Raw genomic sequence first — 24,320 nt, forward strand, 5'->3', positions numbered from 1 at the left:
CGCTTTATTATGTATTACGGCTGTGAAAAATCTTACTCTCACGAAGATAATGTTAGATAATGGTTGTAATATCCACGATAGAAAATCGAGATATTCTGCACTCCACAGAGCTGCTTTTTCTAGTGACTTTGAGAATATAGCAGTTACTTTCTCCGTCGTGAAAATGTTGAGCCATCTCGCAATTGTTAGTGCACATAAAGGATGACAAGATTCATAAATCGCTTACGTTGTTTCAATACGTTCATTTCATAGTAATAAATACTTCTTTATGAAGAGTGCATAAAAAAAAATTATTGAATTGGTTGATTTACTTGTCTTGCAAGTTTGGATATATATATATAAATACGTATAGAATAAAAATATTTTTATGTAAAATAATTGAATTCAATTTAGCGAGAGGCACAAATAATATTATCGTAAAAATAATGCAGATCCTCTTGTAAACTGTTGATTAAATATCAATTCTATATTTTAATATTTATTCGTTAATTACTTTCCAGCTAAATACATTTTACTTTCCATTTTTCCAAATCAAAATCCCCAATTTTTTATTAAAAGTACAACTCTTTACTCTCAAGTTTAAATTGTTATACAGCGATTGCTATGACTAATGACGACCAAACGATACCAATATATATCATGCAACTGAAAGAGGCGCTGCCATTCTCTTATTTTTCCCTAAATCGCTCGTGATTCATCGCTAGCATGAAGTACTATAAGGAGATCCAGCTCCAATGCAATATGTTTGAGAATTTGGAACGATTTTTCCATCGAAAACCCAAGCGAGAGGACGAGCGATACGATTGGTTACAATGATTGTAGACAATACCTAAATCACAATCGTATATATCTACTGAAGTATGTTATTTATATCGTACAAAATCTATAATATTTTTAGCACTTATATTACATTTTTTTATCGAGAATTTGAAACTTTTTGATAAATTTTCAACACAGAACATTGTACGATAAAAACTTAAAAGTACATTGATAACGTTTTCAAATCATTGGAATATTTAATGCTTATTAAATTATCGAATTTCAACTTGAACAATAAGAGTTTTGATTTATATTCGTAAATTTAAATGAATTTAGTTCTATTTTCTTTTATATAAATGTTGCTAGCCTGTCGTATGAAGTCATTTTATTCATGATCTGATTGGTTGAACGTAGTAACGTAGGTCATTGTTAAGAGTAAGTCACCGTTAAATAATACACGTCTTGCGTCGATTTATAATCCATTAATAAAATGAATAAAAATAAGTAAAATAATTCACAATTTATTTCACAAACGTTTGTACAATATCTTTGCAAGGTTTTACTGAAATATTTCAGTGAATTCTTCAGTGCAATATTTCATGCTATGTGGGCCTTTTCGAACATCTACAGACATTCAAAAGTTTTTCTATTACCATTTGCGCTAAATAACTATTCTACATACAGCCTAACAGACTATTTTCGTCCAGATTCAAAAGAGAAAACTTTTTTAGAATTCATTCCAAGCTCTGATTGGCAACCATGCGTTACCATTATTTCTATTGTGTTTTATTGTGTTTTAGATCGCATATTTCAACTGAATATTTCATAGTATTTATGGGAGTTTTTGTATTAAGATACATTTTGTTTGGTAATAGTTTCGTGATATCACCGCTATTTAAGTACCTGACGATGTAATCAAATTTGCAATGATAGATGTCTTTTTCAGATTTCTAAATTAGCGTTTAATGACTTATGTTGGCATATTACGCATTGGTTCAGTCACTATTTGCAATACTGTTTTGGGCGTTATATTTGAAACAAAAATATCCGCATTTTCGTTTAATAAAAATATTAGCGCATTGTTTTGATAGTCCGAACAAGCGGCATGACTCCAAATGAGTTTTTTGTATTGATATCGCAACCTATTCACAACAAATCCGGAATGATATCTATGTTATTGTACATCACTGCCAGGTGTAATAAAGTAGTTCCTAATCCATCAATCAAATCGGATGGGATGGCAGATTTTATTATGCTCTTGATGTTATCGTTTTGATTTCATCACATGAGATCCTTCAGCTCGGACTTAAACTTTTTCTGTGCAGCCTCTATACAAAACTGTAAAATTAATGGAAAATAAAATTTTTTCGTTGCTCTCATCCCTAACAGCGATATTACACTTACGTACTAAGCTCTCACAGACACATTGCGCTGAGCACATCCTCTCCTACAAGGTTGTTTGTATCGGCATAGTCTCCAACAAATCTTTCTTTGCTCTCAAAGAAAGTTCAGGATCGGAAATAAACGTTTGACCAACCGTGCTGCGATGAAACTCGTTCTGCCGTGTACCTGTTAATTTAATGTTACCGCGTTCACCTACACCGCGACCTACCTGAGCGTACCTGGTCAATATATACCTACTTAGCGAGTTAGGTTCATAAATAATACACGCTTTCATTTCATCTTTAACTAATTGTAGAAAAAATTTCTTATTAGTTTTTTTCATTCTTCGAGACGATACAATTTTCATCTTGATTTTTCATGCGACTCAGAAACCCAAGATAAGCCAATCGATTTTCCATTTCAATCAATTAAGACAGATACGTAGTGAGCATTGCCGATTATTTGTGCATTCGCTTATATACGCATGTATACGTATTACGTTCATCAGATAACAAAAAATAAAGGTGTTCTTCCTAACTTATTTATAATGCTCGTCATATATAAACGAATTAATACGGATGAACGAACTTTACTTCGAGTCGAGGGCGCCACCAGCTTTTCTCAGTCCCAATTGCACGCCGCATCGGTCTGAGAATTTTGTTTTGATTTGACTTTGAAAGTTCGAGCGGTAAATCGGTTATCGTTACTTTCGCAAATGATTATTCTCGTTCATTGTTAGCAAGATTCAATTACTGCTAGTTTTTTATATCAGGTGAGTTAACATTCAAACATTATTAAGCGCTATGAAATTACAATAAGTATTAAATCCAAATTATACCGTTATTATTTATGTTTTTACATTTCAAGGTTATGACCGAACATTTTAGAAAAAGTAAAACCGAACGATTGTAGACTAATTGATAGAGTATTCGTTTGATTTTGCTCAGATTAAATCAACGGTGAATATTTTAAAATGACTCAGCCAGTTCACATTACGCTATTCGAAGCTTTGAACCAAGACGACGATAAACAGTTTCGCTATATCCTAGAAACTGAAGGTCTTCCTCGCGGTACGAATTGGCTAGATTACGACCTGCTTACTAAAGCACTTAGACAAAAAAGTAAACGTATCGCTGCATATCTCTTGGAAAAACGTTGTCGAGTGATGAAGAATGACGATACTACTCAGCTTAACAAAGTAGTTGAAAAATATGGTTGGGGCAATATTGTTGAGAGACTGCTAACGCTGGAGTCTAAAGTCACAGATGTAAATGACAAAGGAGATACTGTACTGCACTTAGCTTTTGTCAATCATTTCCCGGAGTTCATCATTGACCTTCTACTAAGGCACTACATGCATGAGACGACTGTGAATGTTATGAATCGAGATGGATTGAGCTTTCTCCACATAGCTTGCACCAGACCTAATAAGTGCTTGGCACAAGAATTTCTTGAGACTGGCAAGTCTGATGTTCATAATCAGGTAAGTTGTGATCTTTGTGTATTTTTTAGTCATCCAATCAAGCTTGTATAATACTTCCAGGTATCATTGATGTCTAACTCCATATATTCTGGATACACAGCGCTTCACTTCGCAGTGGAACATGGCAGATTTGAAGTAGTTAAAAGTCTTCTTCAATATAATGCTGACATTTATGCTATAGATTTCCATGGGTCTACTCCTTTACATCTTGCATTGGAACATGGTGATAAGAGGATTATTGATATCCTTTGTTATCATGACAACAGAAACGAAAACTATATTAATAAGTGAGTAAATATTTCTAATTGTTATAGCAGAATAACTATTCTTATTAGTTTTGGATCATGAAAATGAACATTTTTATAAAATTATTCACTATTGTCTGTACTGTTAGTGGTAATCAATCATTATCTAGTTCTGATAAATATTTACTGTAAAAAAGTTATGAACCAATCAATACTCTATGAGTTATTGTAATAATATTTAAAAAACCATTATCTGAAACAATTTTTTTTTTAGATTTGGTTTGTCACACTTCATGGCAGCTTGTGCCAGTAGTGATTCTCTCATAGCAGACCAATATCTGTATATTGCAGAGCAAGATCCACTTATTTCAGCAGGAGGTCTCATTAGAGGACGTGTGAAAAACGTCAATGAGTACACATATGCTTGCTACACTCCTCTACACTTTGCTGCTGAATTCGGGCGACTTGATACAGTTAAATTGCTTCTTGCTCATGGAGCGAATTGTTGTGCAGTTACCAATCAAAACCTCACTCCAACCGACCTTGCTTGCAGAAATGAGCATATGGAAATTTGTTCACTGTTACTGCAACATTCATGTGGATGTAAAGCTGAAGTGGCTCAAAAAACTGCTGATGAGATATTGTCGAAAGAAAAAATTGTTAACCAATCAACTGTGAAACAATCAGTGAAAGAAGATAGTCAAGTTGCAAAAAAAAAATCTACAACTAAAAAGGACGTGGATTTACAGTTAACCTTTGCCGTTTGGTACTTTCATGCAATACTATTAGTTTTTATTTCAATTATTACTATTCTCATGTTTGATTTTAATAGTTTTATGAAACTGTTTTCAAATCCATAATGTTTTGAATCTTTTTACAATATTTAATATTTAGTTTATGAAACAAGTTTTTCCCTCATTTTGATTGATCTCATTTTGATGTTTAATCAAAATTATTATTAATTAGGTTAAATCATGATATATATATATAGATAGATAGATATAGGCTCTATATTTTGTAAATATTAGATTGACAGGCCTAGAATTTCATACATTGGTCGCGTTTCTCAGCTAATTAATCAATATTTATTTTTTCTAATAGTTATTTTTAATTGTTTACACTATCAGTACTGATTACTAAATTATACCTGCGTTATATCAGTTATGAAAATGAACTATGTTGGTTTAAAAAAATGTTATTCCTATTTTTTATTTATTTAAAATATGTATCGATATCAATAAACCTTTAATTATATTGTATCACATATTTTCCGTAACAGTTATACATACATATGTACATTTGCTCAAATGTTTATATCAATAGAATATGTACTAATCATAATTTTACAATTATTTACTATTGAAATTCCATAATTAAGCTTATTTTAGCGCTATTTAATTTTTATTTTCACGGCATTTATGTATTACAAACTATATAGAATATAGTAAAAAATAATATATTTTTTATATAATACTTAATTAAGTGTTATTTATTATACAATATTATTCAATATTTGCACAACCGTATAAACATAGAAAATGTCCTTTTTTAACTGTATATTTGAATTATAATCTGAAAGATTAATATTTTGAACTATAATAAAAAATAATTTGACAATAATGATAAATAATTTTCCAATATCAATGTTGCAGTATAATAATTATTTATTTATACAAAAATGTGTACTACCTTATTTAATTAGTGGTATTAATTATTCATATATAGTATAAGTTTCCGATTCGAGGTCGGTTAGTTAAACTTATAATGAATGTATTCAGCAGTGTATCATATTTTATATTCTAGTACACTGCGATACTAGTGCGGGAATAGTACATTACGATACAAGTGCGGGAAAGTAGATTCTTGTCTCGTGTGGCGTTTACGCCCGAGCGAAGCGAGTATCGAAAAAATATACTAGCTTAACTTTGCATATATAACTGACTTGAAAATAAGCATAAAATTATTGTTAATGTTAAAAAGATTACCTAATACAAAGTTTTTCAAGTTGTTTGTCTAAAATTATTAAACAGAGACAACCTAAATATGTTATTTAAGCATAAGATATTATTTTATGATAAATTAAAAATCGATTAAAAAAATAAAATCTAATTAATGATTATAAAATTGAGTAAAAATAAGAAACGAAAACTGTCAAATTTGAGCAACTACGAAAAGATGCTTCGTCACAATATTATCTTGTTGAATTACGTAATCTGTTGGGGCAGAATTTTTCGAATTAAAATGTCAGTGTCATTGTTTATACATCATATATTCGTTGAGGACAAGCGCTAATTTCGTAATGATTGACGCGAATATTCATATTTTCATAATCTTTTTTGTAAATTACTATTGTTATGTCAAAGGGATCGTTGATCCGTGAAAAACCCTCTTAACATTAATGTGCATGTAATATAATGTGAAATGATATAAAAATATTAAACTTAGGATTAAAAAAAGCGTCACTGGTTTATTTGTTTTTAATTCAACGTGTATAAATCACTCTTATCAAACTGGTGAATTTTAATGGAGTTTATTACGAATGTTCTGATATTCTCAGTCATCTTGCAACTGTCAAAGACATAAACTGCTACGCACGATGGTTAGTGTCGACGTTAGCGTGGGTAATCTAAGCAACAAAATCTACAAGCAATGTATTGCAGCGGCAGGAGGTCAGTACATTGTTGATTTTAATTGAAGCACCCGAAAAGGAAAAATGTTATATTTTTGTGAAATTTTCCATTTTTTCAATATGACCATGAATTTTATTTTTGTTCGTTATGAAAATACTATTGTTATCATTTTTTTAAATAAACTTATTGCAAGTCATTATTATTAAATTACTTCCATATAACGAAAGCTTTGTTTTGATAAAGAAAGATTTCTTAAAATCATTGTAAAAACGGAGTTTTAAGGTGTTAACAGTCAGAATGCCATTTTTTTAAAATGTCTGTATAAGTGTATATGTGTATTATTGTTAACAAAAGACTTCTTCGAAGTTCTGAAAACGATTTTAGTAAAAATAGCTTTATTAAAAAGTAAGTGCAATCCAAATAATGTAAAACATATTTTGCTGTCAATATATTTTGTATGTGACACAAATGTAAAAAGTAAAATAAATTGTAAATTTAAGGACTCGTTGTAATTATTTGAAAACGATTATTATACTCCGTGATGACCAACAAGAACATTAATGAAGTAAATGTTAAATGAACTAAGGACACGTCAGTATTATCAATTCCAATTTAGTTACGAAAAAAAAATATTGATATAAATTACACTTGCAACGAAGTGATAAATATTATAGACTAATGAATATCTAGCGTACAAAATCATATAATAAAATAATATAAAATTATAATTTAATACAGCAAAAAATTTTGTTATCATAAAATGATATGTGTCTTAGCTTAATAAAAGAACAATTTATTTTACTTGAAACAAAATTACACTTGGTTTAGATACTTACGGTCCAAAGACAATTAAAAATTGCATATTCTCTGAAAAGTTGTATAAAGTCATGTTTTATCTTCCAGCGCTCTTAATAATGCTTCAAACCGGAATAATGAGCGGCTGGACATCACCCAACATCGCTCGCTTGACAGCCGATAACGCAACAATTCCATTGACACTAACAGAAGCATCATGGGTAGCATCCTGTTTAAATCTCGGTAGATTCGCTTCAGCAGTCATTGTGCCAATCTTCATTGAACTAATCGGCAGCAAAACCACAGTTCTCGTGTCGTTCATTCCAGTAAGCATCTCATGGTTACTAATGATCTTCGTCAATTCACCTGCATGGTTATACATCGCAAGATTTTTCGGTGGTATAAGCTTCGGCATGGCATACGGATGCTTTTCACTGTTTCTTGGCGAAGTGTCGATGCCAGCATATCGTGGGACTTTTATTACGATTGCCATGTGTGGTGCACCTTTGGGTACTGTATTTGCAACTATTGGAGAAACTTATCTGCCTATGATGACGTCGAGTGCGATTTATCTGGTGCAATGTTTGGCCGGTATTATTTTGTTCTTATGGTTACCGGATTCGGCGCATCACCTCGTAAAGATGAAACAGATTGACAAGGCGAGAGAGTCGATTTGTTGGTATCGAGGTAATAACGAGTTAGATAAAGAATTGAATCAGATAACAAGTTTCGTTGAAACTTATGCAAATGAGACTTTGTCGGAGAAAATGTCACAATTGAAATCAGCACCAATTAGAAAAGCTCTTCTACTCGCCGTTGTACTGTTCATATTTCCACAGATGTGTGGGCTTTTCAACATAATGTTCTACATGGAGATCATCCTACAAAATGGAAAATCTTTCTTAATTAATCCTCAAGAATTTGTCATCTATGCGAACACAGTGGCAGTATTTTCTACTTTCATCGCGATCAAGCTTATCGATTATTCCGGTCGCAGGTTGCTATTATTTTCGTCGAGTGTTATTGTTGCTATCGCAATGACTAGTCTTGGCACGCATTTTTACCTTCTCGACTTGGGCTATGATTCGTCAGCTTTACAATGGCTGCCAATCGCGTCGATTCTACTATTCATGATTGGATTCACAATCGGATTTATGATCGTCCCGGCCACTGTTTTCAGTGAAATTTTCCCAGCTGGAATTAAAAGTACAGCATCAAGTATTTCGACCTTCACCTCGGCGCTCTTCGGTTTCGTCTCTGCTAAATCTTATCAGCCCATGGTTGATTCTTTCGGTGAGGCTTATGTTTTTTGGATTCATGCGGTTTTCGCAATACTCGCGGTACCTGTGACCATGTTTATGCTGCCAGAGACGAAAGGCAAAAATTTCCAAGAAATTCAGGATTTATTTCATAAGAAAAAGACAATTTATGTAACTAAAAAAAATAAACCTTAATAATGTGCGTTATTGTCTGCCACTGTTATTTATTTTACAAATATGATATAATTGTTTATTCTATATTTAATTATATTTATTTCTTATTCATTCAAATTATTATCTATGAATGCAAACGGGAATGGTTTCCGATACCCCTCCCTAGTAACCCACCAGCAAGTGAGGCATCATGTACGAATTTTAAGAATGTAAGGATGCTATAGCAGAATGTAAAATAGAAAAATACATGTTAATATTTAACTTTCCTTACTAATTATTCAAAAAAATTTATGCATGAAAAATTTTAAATGACGTGAATGAAAAAGAGTTCGAAGAGGTACTTTATTTAACATTGAATTCTAATTATGATATTTAAAATAGAAGTATAGTTTGATAATTGATTTGTGAAAAATTGATCCTATATACATACGTGTATCTTGTATCTGCATAACATCAAAAATAGCTTGTTAAATTTGTTGAGCGTTGAATAAGAAGCGTACGTATTTTGTTAAAATGTTTTAGCTAATTGACGAACGAAAAAGTTGTTTGCAATTTCGAATATTTTCACGGAGGCCTAGAATAGTCATCCGAAATAAATCCTTCATTTTACGACATTATATAATTGTCATAAATCTAACAAAAGCAAAATTTCTCAATGTATACGGTCTATCCGCTCACTTGAGAATTCCAAAGAAAGGTAGGCTTAATAATGATGGATAGAGACTTGAATTTTCTTTTGTAGTAAGCCATAGAAATATCTTATTACTCCCGAGCTATTAAGTATGGAAATATTTGTAAGGTCACTGCAGGTAATAAAACGTTGGCAAAGTGGCAATCGCGCACAAAATTATTTACCCATGAACTATTGTGTACCGGAAATATGTCACAATATATCTATATATTAATTTTCACGTATGTTACAGTGCACAATTGTTTATGTAAATAATAGCCATATGCACAATTACGAGCTTACTAATAATTTTTTTTTACTAATAAATACTCAAGTAATAAACTTGTACAAAATAGGTATATTAAATGCATAACGTAATCCATACAAAATTCCTACGTGTTTATTCCGAAATTCACGTATGAAATACGTACGTATATATACTTTATACGTGTAATGAATTTTACAACTTACGAATTAATTTTCCATCAAATTATTACATTACCTGTATATAAATAATGCCATTTGTCGGATCTATAGATCTTTCAATTGGAGGTTACTTAATATTTTTTGCAGAGAAAGCTAGGGGAATACCACGCCCACCCGAGCGATCAATAAAGTGAAGGTACATAGGCTATATGGCGAGTCGCTCATGCGCTTTTCATTTCCATTTGAATTTTGTATCTGTGATTTAGTTTTACCAATAGTAATAAACTTCTTTTATTATTCCTCAAAACGCTCTTTTTTATTAATTCGACGGAAAGCATTTATTACACGATAATTAATTTAAAAAATATTGTAAATCAGCTTGGTAGCAAATGATTTATTGCCTTGATAAATTAATATTTACAAATAAGAGACTTCCCAATATGCAGAACATATCTTTTACAGATAACGCATTCACTTCTTAATCGATGACCCCGTTCCCATAAATACATTAATCATACTTATTGCGTTAAAAGCTGTTGAAAAAATCCTTTATATGTAAAACAAATGCAGTCGTTGTTATAGATGAAATGGAATAAGAACATATCAATTTTGTGTAATTTTAAAAACTAAAAATATACAAATTAAATTTTTTTAAAAGTAAGATCTATTTATCAAGGATTTGACATTCTTGTTAAATAATCTTATTGATAGAAAGTTAAAACCGTAATAACAATCACTCAGTTATTTCGTGCTCACATTTTATTAGAATCTGTACAGTACAGTTGTACGATAAATAAATTAAACATCATTTAAAATCTTTCAACCACAACAAAATGAAATAAAATAAAAATAAGCATAATTGTCTGCTAACACTGTTATAATAAAAGCCAGTTTCGTAATCCGTTTTCCGTTAAGTCGAAATGTAATCGTGATTCAGTGAACTCGACAAGATAATTGAAGTTAATTCAAACATATGCATGAGTAGCCCAAACTTGCATCGGATTTTCTACACAAGTAATTGTCCGACAAACACTTGACGGTGCAAAGTGTTTTTTGAGCGCCGTTGCATCCGGGAATGACGCCATTGGGCAGGACTGAAATGAAAAATTAGCATAAAATAACGTAGAATGACGTATGTTTCTTGTTATACGCGTTTATAGTTATTTTTCTAAATAGAACCGAGTAACAATTCATTTTTTTTATTTCAAGAACGACCCGCTGTTCATACTAAATTTAATTAGTAATCGAGACCAATTTGTTAGAAAAAAATGAACGAACTCACAAGAATCAGCAGCGCACAGCGAGACAGCAACGACAAGAAGGAAAAACACGAGCAGCTTCATTTTTGCAGTTGCACTTCAATTTACACGGCAGATTATGTCTCAAACGTTAAACGGTTGCTAGCATACTAAATAGTCGTGATATCACTCAAGACTTTTATATTTATCCCACGCGAAAGGAGTCTGCGCGTGCTTGCGGTCAATGCGTAATACGCTCTTCTTTTTTTATGATTATGCTGATTTCCATGTGAGTGTATGTAGCGATCTGACCTCTGTATTGAGCGCTATCGGCTGTCTTGTTCGGCCGTGAAATCTTCTTCAATGATTCGTAATTGTGAAATAATATATATCGCTGAGACTGATTTATTATTCGAAATTTCGTAGTTTTTTTGATTTTTTATGAGCCAAGAATTCATCAATGCCAACCTTTCTTTTTGCGATATCAAATAATTTTAAGGTCATAACTTATTGATTTGTTATAATTTAAACTAGCATATTATCAACCTATGCATTATGATTATACTTACCATCATCTGGCAACGATCTTCCAACATGAGATATATGCTTCTGCGAACTTGACACACTTTTTTCAATGTACACGTATATAGAGAAAATATGAAGCGTATAAGAAAATTTGATATTTATAAAAATATTTTGTTTATGAATATTATTAAACACAATGGTGTTCAAACAAAAAATACCAAGAAGATAAAAATGAATAACTAATGTAATACAGTATATAAAGAAATACGAAGCGATAATAAAGTTGTGAAACTATGTAATCAATAAATTGGCATTGTCAATTGCTTAATCGACTCCTTCCATAATAAAGTCGAGGAAGCTTTATATCGCTATATCTATAATATAGATAATATTGCCAGAGTGGTATCGATGAAGTATTTGAAATTATCGCGGTCGTATGAACTACGAAAAAATTATAATATATTTAATTAATTATTTAATTAATAAATACAACAATGAAATTAATTAAGTTTAAAATTAATCTCAGTTTATATTTGCAAAATACAAAATATTGATAGTTCTTTTTTTCCAAATTCACACCTATGTATATCGAATACAAAATGTTTATAACCAAATGGTCAATGCATGATATCTGATTTTCTATGCATTCCTGATTGAAATGATCTAAAAATCCAAAAATTCAAAAGTCTGCATAGTAACAGTGTGTTAATAAATAATAAATAAGGAACAGCTAAGCGTTTTTAAACTTCGTTATGAAATTAATATGCACGAGCATATCGAGAAAAATAAATCAAATGTAAAACTTTTTCTATTTATTTGTTCAATCTAAAATTAGACAAACCTTCTCTGATGTCTAAAAAGTAATGATATCGGTTCTTAATAAATCTCATTTTACAACACTTGTCATCGAAAATTAGAAAAAAAAATGATTAAAATGATTGTTCAAGGATAATTTTATTGAAAAAATCTTAAGTATTAAGCGAATAAATTCAATTGCAGCTTATTTTTAATTTTTTTAGTCGATTCTCGTGCAAGAATGACCAAGATAAGTTAATTTTAAAGTTAATTTTTTCCGGTAAGCACTTTGCGTAGCGCGAGAGCACATGTGCATATGTGTGTACATTAACTACCGTAGACGCGAGGTACACGGTGTATCTTCCTAGACGGCGCTCGATTTAATTTGACTTTCCCGAATTGTTCGTTCGAATCCCCGAATGGTAGAAGAAAAGTTTCGATCTAAAACATACTTCGACTATCGGTCAGACACAGTTTTGATGTGTTTTTTGTGTGCTAAATATGTTCTGTTTGAATGGAATATACATATATGAATGATCCGATTTTGAATGTGAATTAATATCTTAAAATATATGTATGGACTAGGCGGTCAAGTAATATCCTCTCTGTACCTGTATATAAGTAAGTCAATACTCTAAATCTTAATACAGATGTAAATTTTCGAGCTATCTCACTATAGCCATCTCGTCTATAATCAGCAGGTGACTATTTATTTTTGTTGAGTTTCAACAACACCGTGACATATAACCTTTCCTGCGATTTCATATAATTTTGTAAGTAATTATTGTGTTGTTTTATTAAATTAAAACTTAAAGTTTGTAGATAATTTTAAAAATTATACTTTGCACATTTAAATTTTAAGCAATTTAACGGTACTTAAAAAAAAACTTTGTTTTTGTATTTATTCTCAGTTTCCTCTTTGAATTAACCTCTCTTTGAAGTCGCACAATATCGAAGCAATGGAGGACCAGCCCAGTAAGCCAGTCGTCCCATTGATTCTGCATGTAGACACCCATTCTCCGCTACAATACGATTTTCTAGCTGACAATCTTCTGGACAAAGGTTACTTTGTCTCTGAACCGGAAAGTATCAAACTTTCCCTAGATTTGGCGAACGAACAGCTGAGTCTGAATAGCGACTGGACCGATATCGCGTTGAAACTTCTTGACGATGGTGCACATGTCAGTGAACGGAATGCAAATCGAGACACATTTGTCCATCTGGGCTTTGTTAAAGGAATCGAAGATGACAAGCTTGATTCCTTGATTAAGAAATACCTTACGCAAAGTAAAATTGATGCTGTGAATAAGGATGGACTCAGTGTACTACATATCGCGTGTACGAGGCCGAATGTTGAATTTGTCAGAGAACTTTTGTTGAAGAAAGCTATTGTTAATCGTCGGGTAGGTTAGCTAATCTTCTTATTTGGAAAAAATATAAAGCTTCTGTTTTATTGTTCGAATGAATTCATTAAATACTTTTTTTTAATTTACCTGATTTATTCATGACGAAATATCAGAAAATTGATTGAAAATGTTTTCTTCAAAATTTTAAATTTAATTAACATATATCATTATGATTTGACTTAACGTCTTTGATCGTGAATGAAGATTTCAATCATCAACATCAATTAAAACCGTATTATTATACAGGTTCCTCCACGTTCCAATTCGAAATTCGCCGGATACACACCACTTCACATCGCAGTGGAATGTGGCAATTACGAAGTGGCTAATTTGCTTCTCGAATACAACGCTGACATTTACGTACCAAATCTCAATAGATCGACTCCGCTTCACTCAGCTTGCTATCGTCGAGATCAGAAGATGATCGACATGATTCTGGCTCATGATCGCATTACTGCAAACGTTATTGACAAGTGAGTCTTGTAAGCGATAAATTTTACTCGCATCCACTATATTAATGCCCTCTGAGCTCCCTTACTGATCAATTTGTCCATTTATAGCAATGGATTATCGCATTTTATGGTCACGTGTGCAAGCAACGAAGCTGCTTTCGCCAAGGAGCATTTACGCGTCGTCAAATGCAAGAGTTGGACGTCGATGGAAACTCTTATCAACAGCTGCATTAACAAAGCCTACGATCATCCGTTTGCTGGTTACACTCCTCTACACTTTGCTGCTGAATTTGGTAGCGGCGCAGTCGTTGAATTGCTAATGAGTTGCGGAGCTAATTGTTGCACGATGAGCGCACGATTGCTTACTCCGCTTATGCTTGCTGATCACAATGGACATGAGTACGTTACTGGACTATTCAAACGTTACTGTAAGGGGTATCAATGGTATGAGGCGGTATTGACTAATAAAAACAATGAGATTATTGACGAATGTGTTGAAAAGTGAAATGAAAGTATGCGAGTGTTTTGTTCATGCTGATATTGCGAATATTTATACCGTAGAAAAAATTATTTATTATAAAGACTCAGTGGTCAATGTTCAGTGTCGCGACAAAAATGATTAAAATATATCTGAATGTTTATTAGAAAGAAAGTCAGAAGATTCGAGTGAAAAAGACATTGCAGTTACCGAGTATGTTATACTGTCGATAGTAGCATGGCTAGTTATCTCATAGATTTTATCGAATAAGGTTTTATGTTGGTGAGCACGTCGAGAAAGTGATCGTTTGTGTAACTGTTGAATGTCTGTATGGATGATCGCAGTTTTTCACTTGTTACAATTCTAATGATCAAAAGATCCGAAAAATGACGGCGTGCATTAAAAGTTGCGTTTTTAATTGCAGGTCTCATATTTAGATTGTAAATACAGTATGTTTATGTATTTTCCAAATTTTTAATTCTATAAGTACGACCTTTCGTCTTTTTTAGTCATAGTGGTAAACTAGTTTGTTATTTTAATATAAGTGAAACAATTTAAAAATTAGGTCGCGGTATAAGTGATGTCACTAAGGTCCCTGTACGTCATATGGAAAATTTGCCTTCATAATGTCGTCGCAACTATGTATAATAATGTGCTCAAATATGTATGATTCGATAGTGCATAGTATTGTTCAATTATATATCAAGAAATTTAATTTTCTTAACAAACCTTTCTAATAAGATTACATTTAATCAAACTAATCGTTTAAAAATTTTGTTTCTAAAAGCTCGCTCTTTATCATAACATCAACCTGTCGATTCGACTAAATAATTAGAAGTCATCGTTTATGATAAATTGTGAATTTTCGAAAATCATCATATAAATAATAATCGGCTTGACCGAACAAGCTACAATTCAATTGATGTAACTGCATATTATAGAATCATACCAGATTGTAAATAAGGATGCGAAACTAGGAAGGTAAATTTTTTTATATCCTGGTGAGCTATACATACATGTAGAGACTTGCAATAGTAAAAAATGCGCCTATGGCTATAATATTGTAAGCTGACAAATGTTGATTTCTTTTGAATATTTTAATAAAAAGGCATATAAAAAGATTTTTCAATCATTACGATTATTATTATTAAAAAGAGTTAGTATCATGAAAGTGATATGGGAGGAAATATTTTTGACTGTAGGCTATTGATTGATAGCGTTACAACGATAAACTAACACAGTAAAGGGAAAGAAAAACATTTGTAACACACAACTCATAACGGTACAGTGATTTGTTTGCTAATGGCAACCAACCAACCTTCAGGACTTTTCTCGGTTTGGGGAAAATTTTAGGGAAACGTGGATTAGTCATGTCGTGTGCAAGGCGTTAGCAAAGAGAGGAAGGAAAATGTGGCGCACGCAACTGCGGGAGGAATCCCAAATCGTAGAAAGTAATTTAATCATTACTTTTTTTGGTCGTGTCTGTAATAATTTATTAATTATTACACATGAACTTACTCGTCAGCGAACTTGAATTGTAATTTTAATTAGTAGGCTCGCGTTGTTGAAATTTAAAGGTAGACGTGTCAGTTGCTTGATCTCTCACAATCATTTTCCCAAGATAACAAAAGTGCGTCCAAATCGCGTAATGATCAAACGATTCTTGGCAATTTGAGATTTTTCCGCAGTTGTGCGCCCCATTTTCCTTTTCTCTCACGTTTTTCGAGCAGATAAATTCTGAAGGCTGACAAAGGTTTGCCTGATAGCTATACCAGCAGACAAACCATTATATGAATCGTATCGCTTTCGAAAGTTAATTTTTTTTTTCACCTTACTCTACTTGAGTTTGCCTTTACTGCTTTGTCACTTATATTACGCATATAAACGTTAAAAAAGAGAAATAAACAGTTTATTTATTGCTTTTATTTATGTTTCGCGTTAACATTGTGTTGATTTTATTTGCGTTAAGTTCTGTGATCAACTGTCATACTTGTCAGTCAATAACTTGGTCCGAATTATTTTTTGTCGAATTACGCCTTCGTGTGATAAAGCTCAACGATGGAAACCCAACCATCTGCATGGGGTTAGCAAATAGCAAAAGGAATCCGTAAGCATAGTAAATCTCGGGTAACGCGATGTCGGTCGGCTCCGCTAATTCCCGTAATGTCGCTGCGGGAAAACCTGAGAAAGATGGTTGCGTGTTTCCATGTGGACGAATGACGAGGGCGGAGCTTCTTTCTTTTTATCTACATATATTGTTCCACCCTCCCGTTCGCTAAAGGCAACTAATACTATTACGTCTTTCTACGTATGATGGCGACCTCTTATCCTTATATTTCAGTCTGCCACAGTTGCCGGCAGTTGAAGTCTGGATATTTAATGAAAACGTGAAAAAACTGTGTGCAAAAATTATTTTTGTGTTAAAGTAATAAGTTCACTCGACTATTTTTATTTTCGTTTATGTGATAGCGCACCTGTCTTAAGGTCTCTCCTCAATAAAACTCTCGACAAAACTATACAAATGCTAAATCTTTATCCAACAGATCATGAATCCAAAGTACCAGTTGAAGAAACCTCTGTTCGCGGCATTGCGCAAGGACGATGCCGCAAAATTCCGAATGATCCTGGACAAGCAAGGCTGGCCATCCAGTTCAGAATGGTCGGATTACGAGCTTCTGCTAAAAGCAATCCGCGGCGATTGCAAGTGTGTCGCTTGGGTTCTCTTGGAAAAAGGCGCGAGAATCTTCAAGAGACAGAGAGTGGACGGTCCACTACACAAAGTTGCCATGAATGTCGGATGGACAGATTTCGCGAAAATTCTGCTGGAGAGGGGTGCTAATGTTGCCGCGTTGAATAACAAGGGCGACACTTCACTGCATATTGCATTCGCGCACAACAGGTCACCGGAGCTCATTGACTTATTGCTGTGGACCCATTTGCGCGATACGAGCGCTGTGAAGGATGTCGTCAACAAGGAAGGATTGAGCTTTTTACATATTGCGTGTACAAGGCCGAATTCCAACTTTATCAGCACACTGGTGGAGCATGGACAAGTAGATGTTAACATTCAGGTGAGTGCCTCTAGATAACTGATTTCGTTTGAGTGTATGACTCTCGTATTAATGTTGTATGCTCAGTTTATTTGTTTTATTATTGAAATGATATAAATAATTGTTAGATCTGACAATGATTTATTTGAAAAATCGTCCAACAAATTTAACATAGTCTATTTAAAATTTACTATGAAAAAAATCATCCGCATTGTTCAAACATAACAACTTTAATTGCATTTTTATTTACAGGTGCCCATAGTCTCCGACTCGATGTACGCAGGTTATACGCCACTACACTTCGCTGTTAAGTTTGGCCGATACGACGTTGTCGAGCATCTTTTAAACCACTACGAAATCGATCTGTACGAGCAGGAAGCGAACGGATCAACGCCGCTTCATATTGCGACTGAACGTGGAGACATTGAAATGATCGACTTGATTTTGAGATACGACGATAATCGAGGAGACCGCTGTAACAGGTTAATAATTTCTCGTCGACAGTGTAATTGTTCTTTCAATATACAGTATTAGGAAAGTCGTTTTAATTTTTCGTGTATTGTGCAGGTTTGGCCTATCACACTTCATGGCAGTCTGTGCGTGTAGCAATGAAACCCTCGTCGATGATTACCTTAGAGTCGCAGTTTATCGTTCTTGGACAGAACCCACCATCTTGGTTAGATCGCAGGTGGCGAATCAACAGCATTACTCCTACGCCGGATACACTCCGTTACATTTCGCCGCTCAATATGGCCGAGTAAACACGGCCAAGCTTCTTCTGCAACTGGGCGCTGAATGCTGTTTGGTTGCGGTTGACGGCGCGACTCCTCTCGCACTCGCGAGTCAACGAAAACACACCGATGTTTGTATGTTGTTGAACGATTGCTGCACCGATACTCTCGGAAAACCGGCGGAGAAAAAAAGACGAATTTTCGGCAGCGAGGGTTGTGTGAACGTTGAGTTCGTGCATTTCAATGATGATTTTAGAAAATGCAACGGAAGGTCTTACTCGATTGCTAATGACGAGTCAACGTCGACTACCTCGTCTGCTGCTTCTTTATCTTCTAAAGCTTTAGTCGAGCTTTTCTATGACAATCCTCGCACGATTTGCGTCAATTCCCAGCAGATTGCTGAAGTTGGCAATGAGAGCTGTTTTTATTGTCTCAGCGACGTTCGCGATAACTCTGTAGGATTTCTAGCTGATAATTCGATTTGCAGGCAAGGGCTTTGGAATTTGGAGACTTATGATGAGATGGATTATACTTGTATCAAGATACCTGAGGATGTTAACTTAGATTTTTATGAACCACTCGATGATGTTGATAGCGATCATATTTTTTATACGTTTGATAAGACAGTTGATGATAATGATTGTTTTTCTATGGATAATTCCACAAATGTTGATGTAAGTTTGGATAATGCTTCGGATGATAATCTTGCTAAAGATGCAAATGAGTGTGTTCTGTTAACTTTGTCAGATCAAGACAAGATCTTTGACAGTTTATTTGAGCAATATCTGGAAAATGAAAACTTTACAAAAAGTCTAGATGGTTGTAACGATGATACTGCTGCAGATGTTGATTTTGTTGATTTTGATAGTATCGATGATGAAATGATGTCTGAAAAATTGATGCACTGCCTTCATCAAGACGCAGATTCATCTATTATCGATTTTGAATCAAGTTTTGCGAATAATCGCAATGATTCACCTGCCAATTTCAGTAACCATGAGCAGAGAGAATTTGGAAATACTGACGATCTTGACACAACGCTCGAAGTTTCAAGTTCATCGTCAGAGTTGGATATTCTCACAGAAGATTCTGAAGATTCATGTTTCTTTGATGGCTCAAGCATTGCTGATACAGAGTCGAGTGGTTATGAAACTGATTCTCCGATCACGAACGCTGAATAAAATATTTACTATGATCTTGAGTCTAACTTATCGGCTTGGTCGAGCGATGAAAAAAATCTTGATAATTAATATTTCATAATAATATTTGAATATTTCATAATAAATGTTACTCTCAATTATATTGAAAAATATCAATCTTTTGATGAATTGGATTTTAGTAGCAAACTGGAATTTTTATCTTATGTCGACTCAAACTCGAATTAATTCGCTAAGACCTTTTCAATTGTTAAAGTCGTGTGGAGTTAGTCAATCAATTATTTATTACGAAGCGTTCTTTGTATTAGATTTTAGTCGTTATTGAAATATAATAGTTATTGAACTATATAATATTTTTAAATCTTCCATCAAGAAAACTGACCTCTCGGTGGTTGAATTTGTTGACGTATAAAGCGTTTACGTGTTACGTATAAAGTATTTCATTTAAATGTTACGTATAAAGCGTTTAATTTGCGTGTTACATATAAACTGTTTGCATGATTTCTGTACTGACGTATTTATGTTGCATATTTTTGAAAAATTAATTTTTGAACAACTTAGATTCTTATAGCATCTCTATAAGTATTGTGAAGTGACCATGTTAATGTCTAAAGTAATTATTATTTACAGACTGCCGTGATAGTATAATTTTAATTAATTATGTCGTCAATTATACAAGTACATTGGTTTGAATGAGTGTATGATAAACTTTTTATTCAATATTTGTCGATAAAAATGTAATCAATTTGACGTATGTACACTTTTTACAAGGTAAACCCATGTGTTTGAATTTAAACGTTTAATATAACGTCACCCGTAAGAAATACATTGTCCCCAATTTTAAGCACTTCTAAACGTTTAAATTCAGCGACAATATATTTCTTATGGGTGACGTCACAATTGCACACTTAAAACGTTTAAATTTAAACACACAGGATTTTAAGGTTTTGCCGTATTAAGTTTTAGTTTCAACGTAATTATTTTTATGTAATTAATTTGATTAATAAATGAAGCCAAATATTGAATGTAATTGTTTCTCGTATACAAATAAATATTGCGCTTTTTTTTAAATTAAATAACATGTATTTGTGACTTAATATTTTATAGTCAAGATATAATTTGTTATGATATTTATGTATACAAATTTTTGACAAAAAAAATCGTTTTAATAAAGTATTCCAAACGAAATTATTGTGTGTAATTAATTTACTATTATACTACTTTAAATAAATCGAAGAATAATTTTATAATTAAAAAAAGCATTATAATAGAATATTGTAATCCCGGCTGAATATTTTGATCAATCTTTTCCTTTAGAAAGATCCAAATATTAAGTCTATAAAGTCGATACTAACCGAGATGAGGGACAAGTGTTAGTATTTTAATTAACTAGTACGTTACCTGATGAGATGAGGGTGGAAAGGCATACGACTCGAGAAGCTTTTCCTCGAACATGATATCTGCGGTATTTTTTGAAACAACGTGTAGAGTGTACGAATTTTAGCATGCTATAGAGTCATACGCGTAAAGTATTCGCACGGTATCTTAAAAGATTATGGATTTCATAGATACCCAAATAAAAATAAATATCATCTATAAATTAATAATGTGAAATCCTAATTTCGTTTATTAAACCATCAATTATAGTCAGTATTGTTAAATTACATTCTAAAATCCATAGATGTCGTGTGCTATCAATTAATTAAATATATATAATTTAAGAATTATAACTGATAAAAAACTGATAAAATAGTACACATTGAGCCATCTCTTGGCAAGAGAATTGAACTTAAATATGTCTGGAACAAAGAGCTCATCTTGAAAGCTGAGCTATATGAAGGGAGGCCGAGAAAGAGAGTTAAGAGTGCAATTAAATAAGTTCTCGTCTCGTGTGGTGTTAACCCCGATCGAAGTGAGGGTGAAAAGGCATACGAGACAAGAAACTCTTTCCGAACACGTGTCGTCGAAAAGTGCGATAGAACCCATGTTAAGGAAAGAGATTCTATTGTCGCGTGCCACTTATGTCCAAGCGTAGGGCTGAAAAGGCTCACGAGATCAGAATCTATTTTCCTTTGTATCGTGATGTAAAATTATCTCGGCGTTGGGGAAACCCCAACGACAGTTTGTTAGGCCATTTTGAACTGCTGTTGTAGTAAACCCTTGTTGGGCGCGACGTGACGTCTTTTTTAAATAGCAAGAGGCGGAGTCTCGATGTATCATTGGTCGGGAATATTCCCACCACTAGTGGCCACTGGTAGGTTAAGTAAAGCCCAATGGGTGCTACACGGTAGTCGTTAGTTATATTCTAGATGCTAAACTTGTCAATTGGTGCATTTTGCTATCGGAGTGCCTCTTGCTCCTCTCTAACTTTGTCGCTGAGTGATTTACAAATTGTTTTGTGGTAAGTTCTTTTCTATTTTCAGATCATATATATACGTTCGATATATTTTTCGTATACATTCAATATAGATGTCTGAAATTACTGGCTTTCTGATTCATTTTTTATTAATGAACTTTAAAGCAATTCGAGTCCAAAAAAAAGTTTCTTCTATTTTATGCAGTATCTGAATTCGAACGCAAAATACCTATTCCATGAAAAACATAAAATCACGATTGGATGGAGTTTAAACTCGATGTTTAATTTTTTCCAGATTTCTACAAGTCATCAAAATGTGCCGAGCGTTAGAGATCACATTGCGGAGAACACTCAACAAAAAGCACTTTATAAAATTTTGCTCGGTCGTCCATCGCATGAATTTCTCACGGGATCGTAGTGGCTACGAGTTGCTCGTTGAGGCAATTAAATTAAAGAACAAAAATATTGTACATATTTTATTAGACAACGGAGTGCAAATATTTAAAATGGACGGAGTCTGGACACCATTGCACCTTGCAGTGTGCAAAACTGGCTGGTCAAGAATCGTCAAGAGATTGCTCGAGAAAGGTGCGAAAGTCAGCGACAGGAACGATAGCGCGCAAACGGTTCTACACGTTGCCTTTGCTCACAAGGCTCCGAACTCACTCATAGACATGCTGCTCACGAAGTACCTGGAGAAATGCGAAGATAATTTAACGGACGCCGAGAATTTGAGTTTTTTGGACATCGCTTGTACGAGGCCCCACATACACTTCGTTAAACGTTTAATAACAGAACATTACTTTGCTTTAGCTCATCACGTAAGTATCGTTGCTTGTAAAAAAATTAATCTTTTGAAATGATTGTGTAGCCTTTCAAAATTTATTCGTTTGAAATAATACCCATCTCGTGAATTTCAGCGAGTTGCAATGTTTTCCGAGGAATCTTACGCCGGCTATACCCCCATCCATTTTGCCGTGGCTTACGGCCAACTCGAGGTAGCTCAATACCTTCTCAACATTTCCTACAGCCTTATCTACTTGGTCGACCGAACACTTTCAACGCCATTACATCTGGCTGCCCAAAACAGAGATATAAGGATGATCGATCTTATTTTTCAATACGACAGAGAACAAAATGTTTACGTCAATAGGTAATTTTATTTATTTTTTTCATCAAGTTTCATTTCGTAGACCCTTTATAAATGAATTACTCTTGTTTCTTTGATAACATTTTCATTGCGTAGTTATTGAGGTTCAGAGTAAGAGTAATTATTTATTTGTATAATTTTACAGCTTTGATCGCGCGCTTTTATCGATTGACGGCAAGAGTATTTCCTTTGAAAACAAATTTAATGTAAAATGAAACAACAAAAAGATAAGTTTCTCCGCGACATATGTAACTAATGATTTATACTTATTTTTCAGTAATGGATTGACCCACTTCATGATAGCTTGCATGGGTAGTGAGGGGAGTGTCGTTCAAAAGTACTTTGATGCATCGGACGAGCGACGATTGATGTTGTCATCGTATGACTTGGTGTCTTCGCGCGTGGAGGAATCAGATACATACGAGGGATACACTCCGCTGCATTTCGCTGCGGAGTTTGGGCGTAGCGTCACAATCGCGATACTTTTCCATAATGGCGCCGATTGTTCTATAAGGACCCACTCCGGGTTAACCGTTCATGATTTGGCACAAGATAACGTGGCTGATATCATTAATAACTATTGTACTATTTTCGGGAAATGTACTCAAAGGATTCTTGAAAATCAGTATGATTTTATGGATTTAAATGGAAATGACATGTAGATATAAGATAGAAAATGGAGTTACCTATTTTAAAACGCGTTCGTCTATTACAAGTCCTTGATTATCTTAAGAATTTAGTGTAACATTACCTAGCTTTAAGCAGTCACTTTTTTGTTTAGAAATTAACGTTAAACGAAAATTGTTAATTATCTTATTCGTAGTATATATTCTGCACCAATTTTATTAGACTTTTAAGAAACCTATAAAAACCAAAAACTATGTCATTTAAATCTTTTGTATGCGATATTACAACGAAAAAATGTATTAAATAAATAAAAGTATATTAATATATAAAAATATATAAATTTGTAAGACACTAAAACACCTTTTTTAAAATGAGGAAATGATTATGCTATGACGTTAAGTAGTTATATAATTGTAAGCTTAATTCTTGAATAGTAGTATTATTATCATAAAAAAATGTTTGATTATTAGAATATTAGTTTGTGGCTAAAGGATCGTAGTCATTAATGTTCATGATGATATTTAAAAAAAT

The 24,320-nt window shown here is 33.2% G+C and overlaps 4 protein-coding genes and 1 long non-coding RNA gene across 7 annotated transcripts; 4 read left to right on the forward strand and 1 right to left on the reverse strand.

Moving 5' to 3' along the window:
• Positions 1–2,779: 2,779 nt before the first annotated feature.
• On the forward strand, positions 2,780–5,274 carry LOC131669330 (ankyrin-1-like). Its single transcript, XM_058944134.1, has 4 exons — positions 2,780–2,914; positions 3,010–3,625; positions 3,686–3,912; positions 4,145–5,274. The coding sequence occupies exons 2-4, from the start codon at positions 3,116–3,118 to the stop codon at positions 4,728–4,730; spliced, it is 1,323 nt and encodes a 440-aa protein (XP_058800117.1). The 5' UTR covers positions 2,780–2,914; positions 3,010–3,115; the 3' UTR covers positions 4,731–5,274.
• A 1,151-nt stretch (positions 5,275–6,425) lies between these two features.
• LOC131669329 (facilitated trehalose transporter Tret1-like) lies at positions 6,426–10,084 on the forward strand. Its single transcript, XM_058944133.1, has 2 exons — positions 6,426–6,539; positions 7,404–10,084. The coding sequence occupies exons 1-2, from the start codon at positions 6,467–6,469 to the stop codon at positions 8,747–8,749; spliced, it is 1,419 nt and encodes a 472-aa protein (XP_058800116.1). The 5' UTR covers positions 6,426–6,466; the 3' UTR covers positions 8,750–10,084.
• Positions 10,085–10,203: 119 nt separating this feature from the next.
• LOC131669345 (uncharacterized) lies at positions 10,204–11,550 on the reverse strand. The gene is made up of 2 exons (XR_009302361.1): positions 11,107–11,550; positions 10,204–10,918 (listed from the first exon to the last, which is right to left on the reverse strand). It is a non-coding gene; the product is annotated as an uncharacterized LOC131669345 (long non-coding RNA).
• Positions 11,551–13,109: 1,559 nt separating this feature from the next.
• LOC131669340 (ankyrin-3-like) lies at positions 13,110–17,335 on the forward strand. Of its 3 annotated transcripts, none has more exons than XM_058944153.1 (4): positions 13,110–13,785; positions 14,035–14,261; positions 14,349–14,639; positions 17,262–17,335. In XM_058944153.1, exons 1-4 carry the CDS (start codon positions 13,342–13,344, stop codon positions 17,266–17,268), a joined length of 969 nt encoding a protein of 322 aa, XP_058800136.1. In that variant the 5' UTR covers positions 13,110–13,341; the 3' UTR covers positions 17,269–17,335. The 3 variants fall into 3 exon arrangements, with proteins under 3 accessions (XP_058800136.1, XP_058800134.1, XP_058800135.1); XM_058944152.1 differs by lacking the exon at positions 17,262–17,335 and having other exon boundaries at positions 13,131–13,155; positions 13,294–13,785; positions 14,349–15,481; XM_058944151.1 differs by lacking the exon at positions 17,262–17,335 and having other exon boundaries at positions 14,349–15,481.
• Position 17,336: 1 nt separating this feature from the next.
• On the forward strand, positions 17,337–23,824 carry LOC131669374 (serine/threonine-protein phosphatase 6 regulatory ankyrin repeat subunit C-like). Its single transcript, XM_058944206.1, has 6 exons — positions 17,337–17,789; positions 18,021–18,250; positions 18,336–19,642; positions 22,496–22,833; positions 22,933–23,165; positions 23,440–23,824. Exons 1-6 carry the CDS (start codon positions 17,337–17,339, stop codon positions 23,822–23,824), a joined length of 2,946 nt encoding a protein of 981 aa, XP_058800189.1.
• The last annotated feature ends 496 nt before the right edge of the window (positions 23,825–24,320 follow it).

Source organism: Phymastichus coffea, unplaced genomic scaffold (assembly GCF_024137745.1).
Source record: "Phymastichus coffea isolate CEN01 unplaced genomic scaffold, Cenicafe_Pcof_1.1 PCOF00092, whole genome shotgun sequence".
Taxonomy (NCBI): domain Eukaryota; kingdom Metazoa; phylum Arthropoda; class Insecta; order Hymenoptera; family Eulophidae; genus Phymastichus; species Phymastichus coffea.